Source organism: Chlorocebus sabaeus, chromosome 16 (assembly GCF_047675955.1).
Source record: "Chlorocebus sabaeus isolate Y175 chromosome 16, mChlSab1.0.hap1, whole genome shotgun sequence".
Lineage (NCBI taxonomy): Eukaryota > Metazoa > Chordata > Mammalia > Primates > Cercopithecidae > Chlorocebus > Chlorocebus sabaeus.
The window spans coordinates 60,182,797-60,197,205 of NC_132919.1; the positions used below are offsets into that span (position 1 = coordinate 60,182,797).

The 14,409-nt window shown below is 41.8% G+C and overlaps 1 protein-coding gene across 3 annotated transcripts in view; it reads right to left on the bottom strand.

Annotated features, from left to right (window-relative positions):
• The window catches only part of PRKCA (protein kinase C alpha), a 511,284-nt gene that overhangs the window by 312,372 nt on the left and 184,503 nt on the right, over positions 1–14,409 (bottom strand). For all 3 annotated transcript variants that reach the window (XM_008012039.3, XM_073005116.1, XM_008012040.3), the window contains one exon: positions 393–475. In XM_008012039.3, coding sequence (XP_008010230.1) covers positions 393–475 — 83 coding nt within the window. The remainder of the gene's footprint in view (positions 1–392; positions 476–14,409) is intronic.

Sequence of the window (14,409 nt, forward strand, 5' to 3'; positions counted from 1 at the left end):
AGGGACAGGGACAGGGACAGGGACAGGGACAGGGAAAAGGAAAAGGAAAGGAAAGAAACTGAAGGGTGATAAATGTTCATTATAAAATCTGTCAACAACTGCATTGTGTTTATGAAAGCTATTACGATAAATTTGGTGGATTTAGTCAATGCAGCTGCTCAGAGTGGAACAGTACATGCTAACAAGAAATTCTCCTCCAAGAATTTCTCTAAGACGTAGTCCAGAGCTCGAATGAGCTATAAATCTGCTCATTAGTACAAGCCAACGTTCTATGGGAATTGAGTCTTCCCATTAATAGTAAGTGCCAAAACAAACAGTTGTACAGGCGTTAAAAAAAAATTAAAGTTCAGAAATCCACATTGACATCAACTCATGATTTCCAGACTACTTACATCAGTGTCGGGTCCCTTATCCGCACCCGGACAAGAAAAAGTAACAAATTCATGGCACCTCTTGTGGACCACAAAACAGCAAACTGGTGGAGAGAAAAGAAAACTAAAATTAGAATAGACATGATTTAACATACGAGCTTTATTTTCCAAACAGAGATACTTGCTGTTAGAAGTCAATTTAATTTCACTACAGACGGAATCTTATAAACAGCAATCAGAAGGCATTTCATTCTAGAATCAGCAACATTTGGTATTGATTAGACTCATAGATAACAGAGTCCTAAAATGCCAGCACTGACAGGGTAACAGAGTCCTAAAATGCCAGCACTGACAGGGCCACAAACAGTGCCTCTTACTCTCTGAAGTTGAAGGAGAGGAGAATCAGAGATTGTAAGACAGTTTCCCAAAGTAGAAACCGGTAATCAAAATTTAAAATAGTTTGCGCCATCCTAGCCAGGTGCGGTGGTTCACGCCTGTAATTCCAGCACTTTGGGAGGCCAAGGCAGGTGGATCACTTGAGGTCAGGAGTTCCAGAGCAGCCTGGCCAACACAGTAAAACCCCATCTCCGCAAAAAATACAAAAACAAAAAAAATGAGCTGGACATGGTGATGGGCGCCTGTAATCCCAGCTACTCGAGAGGTTGAGGCAGGATAATTGCTTGAACCTGGGAGGTGCAGGCTGCAGTGAGCCAAGATCCATGCTACTGCACTCCAGACTGGGCAACAAGAGTGAAACTCCGTCTCAAAAAAATAAAATAAAATAAAATACTTTGCACCATCCTATAGCAACACACTAACACACACACAAATGTATATAAACATTATATTCTGTGGGTGAAATAAAATATAAAGAGAATAACTGATTATAAATAATGTGAGTATCCCTAAATGTGGGTTGCAGGACTTCCTCAGCAGAATTCTGAACTTAATAAACTCATTCAGACACAAATGCAATCTACAGAAAACAGACCTTTGAAATGAAACAAAACAAAACAATCTTAGGAAACACCTTAAACACCTTCCTGTATCTGTCTTTTTGCTACAGATGCTGTCACCAGTTGGGAGAGTTCCTGCAAATTCAGCAAAATCTACTACCCAGTAAATATTTTCAGAGCTTAACATGGTTTTGATAAATAGTCCTGAGGATGAATCAACAAAATAATTGTTATAGAATGTAATCCCCTAAGAGGTTTGTTTTTTTTTTCTCCAGACAGGGTCTCACTTTGTCACCCAGGCTGGAATGCAGTGGGGTGATCTTGGCTTACTGCAGCCTCAGTCTCCTGGGTTCAAGTAATCCTCCTGCCTCAGACCCACAAGTAGCTGGGAATACAGGTGAGTGCCACCACACCCTGCTCATTTTTACATTTTTGTAGAGACAGGGTTTCACCATGTTGCCCAGGCTGGTTTTGAACTCCTAAGCTCAAGCAATCTGCTCACCTTGGCATCCCAAAGTGCTGGGATTATATGTGTGAGCCACTGCACATGGCCCCCTAAAAGGTTTGTATTGATGGTAATAATATAGAGGATGCAAAAAATACATGACCTAGTTAGTCTCTCCTTGAAGGCTTGAAGTCTAGCTCCAAAAAGGTATCATCTACTACTCTTATCATTTGTTGAATAATAACAACATGTTAAAAAACAGTATACCCTCAGAAATACTAGGTTAGTCATAAGTCTTTACTGCATGCTATGGTTTGATTGCAAGTCAGCTCTGAAACCCGTGTTGAAATTTGGTTGCCACAGTGGCAGTTTTGGGAGAGGGGACCCTTGGAGGGTAACTCGGTCATAAGGGCTTTGCCCTCAGTGGTAGTATCAACGTCATTACAAAAGGGTGAGTAGAGCCCCCTTTTGTCTCTATGCCCTTCTGCCTTCTGCCACGTGAAGATAAAGTCTTCCTCCCCCTGGGAGCCTGCAGTAAAGAGGCCCTTGCTCAATGCTGGCACCTTGATCTCGGACTTCCCAGCCTCTAGAACTGTGAGAACACAAATTTCTGTTCTTTACAAATCACCTAGTCTCAGGTATTCTGTTATAGCAGCAAAAATGAACTAAGACACTGCACAAGGAAGGTTAGAGCTTCCCAAATGTGTGGCTCATATGCTGTTTTCTCCTCTCACCAGTGACAATGCAGTTCCCTGCACATATGGCAGTAGACACAGAAGACCAAATGGGTGAGTCATTTCCGTAGGTGGAAGAGGGTGGCAAGATGGCTCAGAGCTGAAATCTCAAGAGGAGCCCAGAGTACTGGGAGGGCCGCGAGTGGCCAGTAAGAAATTCAGAAAAGCCTCGGAAGTCACTGAAAGGTTCTGCACCAAGAGTAACACAGACAAAAACAATGCTTTAGAAGTGCAAACGGTGGTAATAGGAAGAATTTAATAGAATAGATTGAGGCCTATAATGCCCCGTTAAAAGCCTCTTGCACGGTCTAGGTATGAAAGTAATTGCCGCCGGGCGCGGTGGCTCAAGCCTGTAATCCCAGCACTTTGGGAGGCCGAGACGGGCGGATCACGAGGTCAGGAGATCGAGACCATCCTGGCTAACATGGTGAAACCCCGTCTCTACTAAAAAATACAAAAAACTAGCCGGGCGTGGTGGCGGGTGCCTGTAGTCCCAGCTACTCGGGAGACTGAGGCAGGAGAATGGCGTAAACCCGGGAGGCGGAGCTTGCAGTGAGCCGAGATCGCGCCACTGTACTCCAGCCTGGGCGACAGAGCGAGACTCCGTCTCAAAAAAAAAAAAAAAAAAGAAAGTAATTGCCCATCATCATGCAGGCTGCTAAGAAATGGAAGTAACAGAGGCCAGGGAAATTACACAAGAACGATGAGACTTGCTGACTGACCACACAGCACCATTAACTGGCATCCTATCACGCGCCAGGCTGTTGCTGTTGTTGTGCTAGGTCTCTTCACATGCATTAGCAAGTTGAATCCTCATAACAATACTCCTTAATATGCTGCAATATCTATATTTTATGGATGGGAAAATGCTGCCCAGATCCCCCGCATCTAGCATGCTGTACAACAGTACAGTGAATGCTTGTGAACAGGAGACAGGAAGGGAGGCAGAGAGGACAGACAGATGGAGAGATGAATGAACCAACAAACAGAGGATGGTCTTTCCCAAGGTGAGTCACCGTGTGATGGAACCAGGATTCATGCTAAGAGTTGCTGGACACCATGGCCCCCTCTCCTTTCCTCATGTCATATCCACTGGCAGGATTTCCAGAGCAGAAAGGGTATAGAGCTGATGCCAAGATTTTTTACATGGGTGACAGGAAAATGGGTACATGACAAATTGACACACACACACACACACAAATATACCTACACAGACATATACATTTACACAAATATAAAACCCAGAGGATGAAGATATGTTATATTAGGGAAACAGAATCATGGATAATTCTTTTTAAAGAGTTTTCTTTTAAGGTAATCATAATAAAATGTGAATGTAAAAATACACATTTTAAAGGTACTCATGATACCATGTCACTGTAAAAATACACTTTTTAAAAAAGAAAATGCATGCCTGATATTGAGCAGACAGAGTCAGATATCCAAACAGGAACCATCCACAGAAAGGTGACAAGTGGAGATGTCTTAAAGCAAGCATCCCTTTATAGGGGGAGGTACCCTGGGTGAGGGATCCTGCTGGCTGCGGAGCACGCTGGCCACACCTGTCTGCCCTGCACAGTCAGGGGCAGGAGGAGGTGAGTGTGAAGTGAAGAAAACAGCCCTCTTGGCTGCCCAGGCAGCACGGAGACACTCAAAGGGCAGTGCTTAGCTCCTACAAGCCCTGAGAGAAGTGGCCTTTCCACTGTGTTTCTGCTAAAAGCATCTTGATTGCAAAACTCTCGAAGGATGGATAATAAAGCTGCGCTGTGATGGCACAAATTAATCTGACCTGCTCACTCTCCCCAGGCACAAAGTCATCTTTCATCTACTGGAATTAGAAAGATAAATTACCAAAGGAAAAAGGTTACAGGGGCATTACTTCCTCATCATGGTTTATTACAGATGCAGTATTTTGGGTGGAAAATAAGCATTCTTATTCCCTACTTAATCGTTCAAACATTTGGGCTTTTCATCTCTTTTTTAAAAAAAATCTCCACATTCAGATGAACACTGTTAAGAAAACTCACACTTATCAAATCCCATGGAAGAAGAGTTTGCTTTTTGTATCTGTTCTTTCTGTCTGTGATTTACACGTCAATGCAATTATGTATCTACAGCTGGAAGTATTTCTATTGTACACCTCAAAAAAAATCTCTTATGTCAAATTTTATCATAAGAAGACCCAGGCCCTCATTAGCCACTATAATTTGCAAGAGCAGCAACAAGCCTTACCTATCCCAAATTAATTTCCTCCCAGCCTGCCTTAACTACCCCCTCCCCACCTACCTTACAGGAAAGCTTCCCGTTTGAAGAACTGGATTCACCCTGTGAGAGGCAGACAGAAGCACCATGTGTTTCCAGACAGCCAATCACAGACACGTTATCTGAGGGATAAACAGCCCTCTAAGCCTATTTGAAGACTCAAAATTCAGAATGGATGATCTCCAAAGGAAGAAGAAACAGAATGTGCCCAATCCTGGGTAACTGAGGAGAAAAAACCCAGATGCCCCCCTCTCCTCTCCAACACCCCCACTTACCCTAAGGGGAGCAGGAAAGAGGAGCTTGGAGGTTGGCTGACGCCGGCTGGACGCAGCATGTGCCTGGGAAAGGCTGCCCCAGAAAACTGAGCAACAGCCAGAGGTTTCAAAAATCACAGATGGCTGGCCTTGATCTTTGGGTTCAAGTTCCAAACTAAATTGGATAATGCATATTTTGTAAGATAATCTAAGGAAGACATTTGAGAAGTCTTGCTAGTGTTGCCAAAAGAGGAAAAGACTGGCTCAGTAAAACAAAAGGATGCACTGGGTTTACCTGGAGATGGACAACCCAGGCTTTCCCCCGGCTAAAAATCAGAAGCTATTGCTTTTTGTCTTTTTTTTTTTATTTGGGACTCTAAAGGAATTCATCTAACCACGGTATATGAAGCAAAGGAAATTGGAGTAAAGCGGTAATAAGGTGGTACCTGTTACATAGCAAACCTTCAACAAACAACTGCCTGACCTTGGCAGAAGGAATGTAAAGACAGCAGCCACTCAGCTGGGAGGAAGTGGAGACATGTCATGGAAGATTCTACCCGATGACTGTCGTGGGGGCCACTCTTGGCCCTTAAACAGGTCTTTGCTCCAGCAAGCACAGGCTATCCAACAAAAACTCACTCAGAGACGGAAACTCATCTTTAAAGACTTTGGGTCACCTCTGAGAGGTTTTAAAACAGGCAGCTATCCTGCAGCTTCCAGTCCAAGTAAATCTTCATTCAACTATTTTCTAAGCACAAAATCACTTTCCTCTAATCCTCTACATGATACGCGTATGCTCCCCAGCAATGATGGATGACACAGGAAATGCACAAATCACAGTGAGCAAATGACATGGTGGGACAAAAAAATAATAAAGACTACAGACTTGGCCAAGTAACAAATCTTGACATTACCTGGCTTTAAAACTGAGAACACCCAATCTACTGATCCATATTCCTTGCTAGTCTTGCTTATGGAAGTAAACTAGATGGAAATTAAGCAGAGTTTTCACCACTTGTCAAAAGTATATTTCAGAAACAGAACAAGTAACAGTCACCTGTGTTTGGCTCAAGAATTCATATGGCCAGAAGCAGTGGGTCACGCCTGTAATCCCTGCACTTTGGGAGGCTGAGGTGGGCAGATCACTTGAGGTTAGGAGTTCAAGACCACCCTGGCCAATATGGCAAAACCCCATCTCTACTAAAAATACAAAAGTTACCAAGGCTTGGTTGCTTGTGCCTGTAATCCCACCTACTTGGGAGGCTGAGGCAGGAGAATCGCTTGAATCCGGGAGGCAGAGGTTGCAGTGAGCTGAGATCATGCCACTGCACTCCAGTCCAGCCTGGGTGATGGAGCAAGACTCCATCACAAAACAACAACAACAAAAAAGAATTCATAAAAATTTTGGGAAAAGTTGAGGTGTATTTTGACGCTGCCATGTTGATTCTGAATTGTGATTCATGAATAATGCCACAGTGAGCACTGGTGTGCAGATATCTGTTTGGGTCCTTGCTTTTGATTCTTTTGGGGCTATGTCTAGGAGTGGAATTGCTGGGTCATATGGTAAATCTATGTTTAATTTTCGAGAGAACCAATAAACTGATTTCCCAGCGACTGCGCCATTTTACCTTCCCACCAGCAATGGACACAGACTCCAATTTCTCAATTGGTTCTCAATTGAGTGGTTCTCAATTGTGCTCACGAGCTTAAAGAGAATAAAAAGCAGCAAATGGTGTGCTGAAGGCAAACACTCTTGTAAGGGGAACAGCACTCCCTCTGATGCTGCTCTCCCCATGAATTTGAATAATTTAGCAACAATGAGTCTTGGCCCATGAGACACACACAGCGACCTCAGAGTACCTTGTTTCTGTGTCAAAAGTCATCACCCTATGGATCGATGAGCTGGGGCTTGCAACGCTGGACAATGTTTCCTAGAGTGATCTTGAGCAAATGGTAAGTCCAGAGGCTTTTTCCATACTCCATTCATGAAGAGAGGTTTACAGAAAAACGAAAAGAATATGGCAAACTGATGCCACAGATACAGGAATCAGATGCAGCACAGTGCTCCTAGTCAATCAAGGCAAATTCCTCCTCAAGCATGCAACCAACATGAATCACACACACGTCAGCCATGGTTCCAAGCTGAGGGAAAATTCCAATTAAAAGTAATTCATCACCACTTCATACCCTTTAGAATGGCTATTATTTAAAAAGGAAAAGAATGGAGCCGGGCATGGTGACTCACACCTGTAATCCCCGCACTTTAGGAGGCCGAGATCGGCAGATCACTAGAGGTCAGGAGTTTGAGACCAACCTGGTCAATATGGTGAAACCCTGTCTCTACTAAAAATACAAAAATTAGCCGGTCGTGGTGGTGCTCGCCTGTAAATCCCAGCTACTTGGGAGGTTGAGGGAGGAGAATCACTTGAACCCAGGAGGCAGAGGTTGCAGTGAGCCGAGATCGTGCCACTGCACTCCAGCCTGGGTGACAGAGCAAGACTCCATCTCAAAAAAAGAAAAGAATGGGTAAAATGACAAGTGTCGGCAAGGATGCAGAGAAATTGGAGCCTTTGTCCATTGCTGGTGGGAATGTAAAATGGTGCAGTTGCTGGGAAATCAGTTTGTTGGTTCTCTCCAAAATTAAACATAGAATTACCATATGACCCAGCAATTCCACTCCTAGACATAGACCCAAAAGAATCAAAAGCAAGGACCCAAACAGATATCTGCACACCAGTGTTCACTGTAGCATTATTCATGACAGACAATAAGAAACAACCCAAATATCCGTCAACGATGAATAAACAAAATGTGGTATATACATACAATGAAATATGACTCAACCTTAAAAAATGAAACTCTGACCCATGCTACATCATCAATGAACCTTGAGAGTGTTATGCTAAGTGAAATAAGCCAGACACAAAAGGGCAAATATTGTGTGGTTCCACTCATATGAGGTACCTAGGACAGGCAAATTTATAGAAACACAAAGGAGAATAGAAGTGATCAGTTGTGGGCGAGGGGGAGAATAGGGAGTTAGTGATTAATAGGTACAGAGTTTGTTTGAAACGATAAAAATGAGTTCTGGGGGGCCAGGTGCTGTAGCTCATGCCTGTAATCCCAGCACTTTGGGAGGCCAAGGTAGGCGGATCACCTGAGGTCAGGAGTTCAAGACCAGCCTGGCCACCATGGTGAAACCCCATCTGGACTAAAAAGACAAAAAATTAGCCAGGCGTGGTGGTGGGCACCTGTAATCCCAACTACTTGGGAGGCTGAGGCAGAAAAATCACTTGAACCCAGGAGGCAGAGGTTGCAGTGAGCCGTGATCCCACCATTGCACTCCAGCGTGGGTAACAAGAGCAAACACCATCTCAAAAAAAAAAAGAGTTCCGGAAATGGATGGTAGTGATGGTTGTCTAACACTGGGAATGTACTTAATGCCACTGACTTGTACATTTAAAATGGTTAAAGTGGTAAATCTTATACATAACCTACAATACAAATTTTTAACTTATCAACCTAAAGCAAAATTTATGAAATTATAAATAAGAGGAATAGGAAGAGGCAGTAAGAGCCTTGCTTATATAGACTTTTTATGATTACTTGTGTTCATAGTTGAGTTCATTATGACATCAAAAAAGAGGATTTGGGCCTCTAAGTGTGGTTGCTCATGCCTGTAATCCTAGCACTTTGGGAGACCAAGACAGGCAGATCACTTGAGGTCAAGAGTTCAAGACCAGCCTGGCCAACATGGCAAAACCCTGTCTCTACTAAAATTACAAAAATTAGCTAGGTGTGGTGTTGCATGCCTGTAATCCCAGCTACTTGGGTGGCTGAGGGGGGAGGATGACTTGAACCCAGGAGGTGAAGGTTGCAGTGAGCTGAGATCACGCCACTGTACTCCGGCCTGGGTGAGAGTGAGACCCTGTTTCAACGAAAGAAAGAATGAAAGAACGAAAGAAAAGAAAGGAAGTAAAGGGAAAGGGAAAGGAAGGAAAAGAAAGAAAGAAAAGAAAGGATAAAAGAAAGATTTTGCTTCCATTCTATAAAATTCTAAATAAAGTCAGTGTTGGCATAAAGTGGAGACAAAGGGAAAATTCAGACTTCAGAGCAAAGGACTCACATAATCTTTGAGGACTGGAGACATGTTCTTTGCACCCTCCCTGCTCGCTTGAGCACATAATTGTCAATAATGACGGTGGAAGTGAGGCCCCTCAGGCTGCAGGCTTGGCTTTCCTGCCAAATTACTGAGACATTTGGTCACTTAATCTATATGCAAAATGGGTTCATCCCTATTTACACCTAACATGGATTGCTATATTCATTGAGGGGGAAATATATATATATGTGTGTGTGTGTGTATGTGTGCATGTGTGTATATATATGTATGTGCTGCTAAGGGTCATTTTCCATTTCTCCTTTAAAAAATAATTTCCTTTCCTTTCACCCTCAAGTCCATGTCATTTCAAATTCAGGTCACAGTCATGTAAAACGGAACACAGGAATAGAAATTCCCTATTATCCAAAATTAATGAAGAAAAAGCCATTATGTAACGAATTCTGAATTCCGGAAAGAACCTACTAAATATAATAGTTAGACTTTGCTTAGAAGAGAAGACTGGTAGCTGAGCTTCCTTGAATTCTTTTTTTAAATACATAAATGGTTGCCATCACGTGAGATGGTTCTAATTACATTTTGCTGAGCTAGAAGGGATTAATGAAAGGCAACGTCACAGCAGAATACAATGAAAGGAAAATCTCTAAGGCAAGTCAACTGCTTTCAGCTTTGTAGGGAAAGTAATGAAAAAGTGAGCTTATATTATATCTACATGTTAAAAGAAAATTATTGGTTTCAGATTTGTAACAATGAAAACAGTCTTCTCCTGGGATACACATTAAAAGTCGTATGAAAACAAATCAAATAAATGCACTGTATCACATATTATAAAGAATGTCATTCTTCAGACAGCACCTTGATTCTGCCTTTCAGCATCTGTGCACGTGCTCCCAATGAACTCTTTCGAAAATCCAGTATTCCCAATTCTAAGCAGGCAAGCCTCTTTCCCCCTTCTTTAGAAGATTCATCTTTAATTCTTCCCCTGCCTTCTTTTTCTCTAATTTCAGCAAAGACTGGTGAGCATCTTTTGTGCATTTTTCCCTGGTTGGACCTGAGGTATACTTTGAAGACCGGGCTGAGATTGAATGTGGGATGTGAAGGAGAGTCAAGAATGGCCCTCAGCTTCCAGTCAGAGCAACTGAGTAAAGGCTGTTACCATTCTGCAACCAAGAGGTGAGCTTTATGATGAAACTGAGAATACAGAAGACTCAGAGGAGAAAGAAAGAAACCAGATCTTGGCGTCAGCAAGGCTATCGCCTTCAGACTGCTCAGTCACGCGAACTATTAAATACCCTTTAAAAACATCATTTTCTTCATTTACATACCATATAATACACTTGAATCCACAAAGTCATATCACACATGCTTTTACTGTTCACACCAGTTTGAATGAGTTTTCTGTACTTTCCACAGAAAGAATTCTAAATACTAAAGGGTGAACTGGCAGGTTGTAGAAAATGAACAGAGAAGACCAAGGGGCAAGTTAAGAATTAACTTGGACGTGGGGACTTGCAACCTGAGTATTATACAAGCTCAAAGAGGAGAAACTACTCTTCATATTGTTTAAACAGGAGTTTTATGCCACAGGGCATTATGGTCTGGACAAAATTTTGGGGCAAGACCTCAAAAGCACAGACAACAAAAGCAAAAACAGACAAATGGGATTACATCAAGCTAAGAAGCTTCTGTGCAGCAAAGGAAACAAAGTGAAGAAACAACCTTCAGAATTGGAAAAAATAGTCTCAAACTCTTCACTCAACAATTTTAAAATGGGCAAAAGACCTGAACAGACATTTCTCAAAAGACGACAAACAAATGGCCGACAGGTAGAAGAAAAAATGTTCATCATCACTAAATATGAAGGAAATGCAAAACGAAAATCACCGTAACATCTCACCACAGTTAGAATGGCTATTATCAAAAGGACAAAAAAGAACAGATGCTGGTGAGGATGCAGAGAAAAGGGAAGGCTGGGACGCTGCTGGAGGGAATGTGAAGTGGTAGAGCCACTACAGAAAGCACTATGGACGTTCCCAAACAACTAAACACAGAGCTACCATCAGATCCGCCAATCCCACCGCTGTGTATACATCGAAAGAAAGGAAATCAGTCTATGGGACATCTGTAATCCCACATTCACTGCAGCACCATTCACTACAGCCAAGATACAGCATCAACCTAATGCCCATCAACAGATGAATGAAGAAGATGTAGTATGTCTACAAAATGGAATATTATTCAACCATAAAAAAAGAATGAAATCCTATCATTTGCAGCAACATGAATGGAACTGGAGGTCATTATGTGATGTGATATAAGCTAGGCACAGGAAGACAAACATCACATGCTCTCATTCATATGTGGGAGCTAAAAAAGTGGATCTCACAGAGGTAACGAGTAGAATGGTGGCTACCACCAGACGCTGGGAAGAAAAAAGAGGAGAAAGGGCTGAAGATCAGTTAGTTAACAGGTTCAAAAATGCAGTTAGATAGGAGGAATAAGTTCTAGTAACCAATAGTACGGCAGGGAAATTATAGTTAATAACTTATTGTATATTTCAAAATAGCTAGAAGAAAAGATTTGTAATGTTCTCAACACAAAATATAAACGTTTGAGATGATGAATATTTCCGTTGCCCTGATATTATCATTACACATTGTATGTAGATATATAATAGCTGTACATATTTTGGGGGTGCTTCTGATATTTTGATACCTGTGCACATGCTCCCAATGAACTCTGTGGATGGTATTTTGATGCCTGTATCAAAATATCAGATGTACCCCCAAAATATGTACAACTATTATAGATCAATAAAAAACAATGAAACAATAAACAGGCGTCTCAATTTGAGAAAAGTTAAATATAATATGCTGCTAGGTAACCCAGACAGATGACAGGCAAGCAGGTGTAAATTCAAGGTTAGAAGCCAAAAGACAATGGGAGACTGTGGACCAAGCCCTGAGAGGTGTCTTCATGGTAAGGGAGAACTGCAAGTCCTAGAAACACCCAAGTTTTGTGTTTGATGGTAGAAAGGACGAGGCTGTCTGAGGGGTGGGAAGAATCAGGAGAGAACAGGGGGCTGGAGAGGGTTGAGGGAAGAAAAATCTCAAGAACAGTCGGGCAATCACCAGTATAAAAGATTCCTTCCAGAGCCAAGGAGAGAAGACGAGAATGGTGATGGGATGTCGTCATTACTCGCCCATCATGGCCCAGAAGCCACACACTTAGAAGGATGCAGATGATGACAGTGACACGTCTGCTAACAGATAAACGGTCTCTCTTCTTTTATTCATTTCAACTTATTCCCATATTCAACTCAGAACTACAATGAAATAGATTTTTCTCATATTGACTAAGAATATACATGAATGAAATCTTGAGTACCTGTAGCATAAAAGGGTATCTGCTCTATGGAAACAACAACAACAACAAAACTCTTACAGATAAGTATATGACAAATCACGCAAAAATATTTAAAGAGAAACCCAAAGGTTTACTTTGGAAAACTCAGATCAAGCAGTGTTTGGGGACTGACTTCAGAATCATCTGATGATTCCAACTTTCCTTTAATCTCATGAGGGCATAAAGCCTTCATCACTTTGCAATACAAGCTTCATGTCTGAACACCCACAACCCAGTGTGCGTGTCAGGTTTCCTCATTTTGACCCTAAAAACTAATTATTGCAACATGTTCTACACGAGGGTTTATCATGACTCTAATACCAAACTTTTCTCTGCAGTATTTTTAAGGCTTTTATTTTTCAGTCTGGAATTACTTAAACTGGGGTTTGAGAGAGAGTTGCAAGGAGCTGAGGAGGCTGGACTGGGCTTTAGGACTGTATGCTCCGCCTTCTCTCTCTTCCCTTCAGTCCAAGGCCACCTCGGTCTAGTGGAACAGGACTTGTTTCCCCTGCTTCAGTGTCACTTATATCTATAAGCATGTAGGTCTGCCTGCAGTGTGGACATCTGAGACTGCAGTCTCTTTTTTCAGCAAAATGTGTAGCCCTTTAAGTTTCACAGCAACCCAGATCTTCTCCCAAATGGCGGGCAAAACAAAGTGTAGCTCCAGAATTCTGAGAGGATGGAAGGTAGTCAAAACACTCAGAACTCAGGCTTCGATTCTCACTTAATGCAAATGAAGAATGAGCTCTCACAGCATGGATGAAACCTCTCCACCTCGCTAAGGGCATAAGTACTTAGCACATTAGGACAGTCCTGTTTCTTGGTAGGGTTGCAGAAACGCTACACAGGATCTAAACGTCTGAGAAAATATCCTGGAGACTATGAGAAGCCATGTATCTTTCAGGGTCTTTTTATTTCTTTTTTCTTACCTCTAGAGCTAAATGTGTATTTTTCTGAGCATGTCTCTGTCTCTTTCTATGCAAGGTTTTGGGGGAGCATCGTTTATTCTTTTATTCATTCAATTATTCAGCAAATGTTTGCTGATGTACGCTTACTATACACCAGTTCCCTATAAGGTATGAAGGTAACTGGAGGACCAAGACGCAGTTTCTGCCCTTGAGGAGCTCGGAGTTTAGTTAGGGAAGGAAACGTGGTAGGGAGGGAAACATGTAAAGGAGCTGGTGTCTCTCACATCCTCTCGCTTCCCATCCCCACCTGCCCAACTCCTCCTTTATCTCCTGCTTTTCCTTCTTTAAACTCATTACAGTGTAAAAGCCAAGGTATATGTCCTAATACTTATCATTAAGTAGTTTTATCTTTCTCCTCCTTAATTTCAATAGTGAGAAAGTATAACATTATATTTCTCTAACTTAAAAAAAAGTTACACAAGTGAAACAATAGGATATCTGCAATTCCCTTTATAAGACTCCAGCAAGAAAAATATGTGGAGGGAAGATGGATGAAACAAGTTGGTAATAGTTGACAATTATTAAAGCTGCAAGAAGAGTATATGGTTTTTATTATACTATTCTCTCTGCTTTTCCAGATATATGAAAATGTACATAATAAAAAGCTAAAACATAAATAAATACAGTAGTTACATTGGATTCTACAAATGTGGTCAAATTCTTTTTCTCTGTTAGTTGAAGAACATTGGGAAATTATTGAATCACTATGGACAAAGAGCTGGTCAGAAAAAAATAAAAGAAACCTGGGAAATAAGTTACTTTTATATGACATATGTCAAAAACAATCCCCCAAATTCTTTCATATAATTTAGGATCCGACAACAATTGCCTTTCTCGATAGTCTCTGAGCATACACTCAATGCACTTTACTGTTATTTCTACCCATCTCTCCAC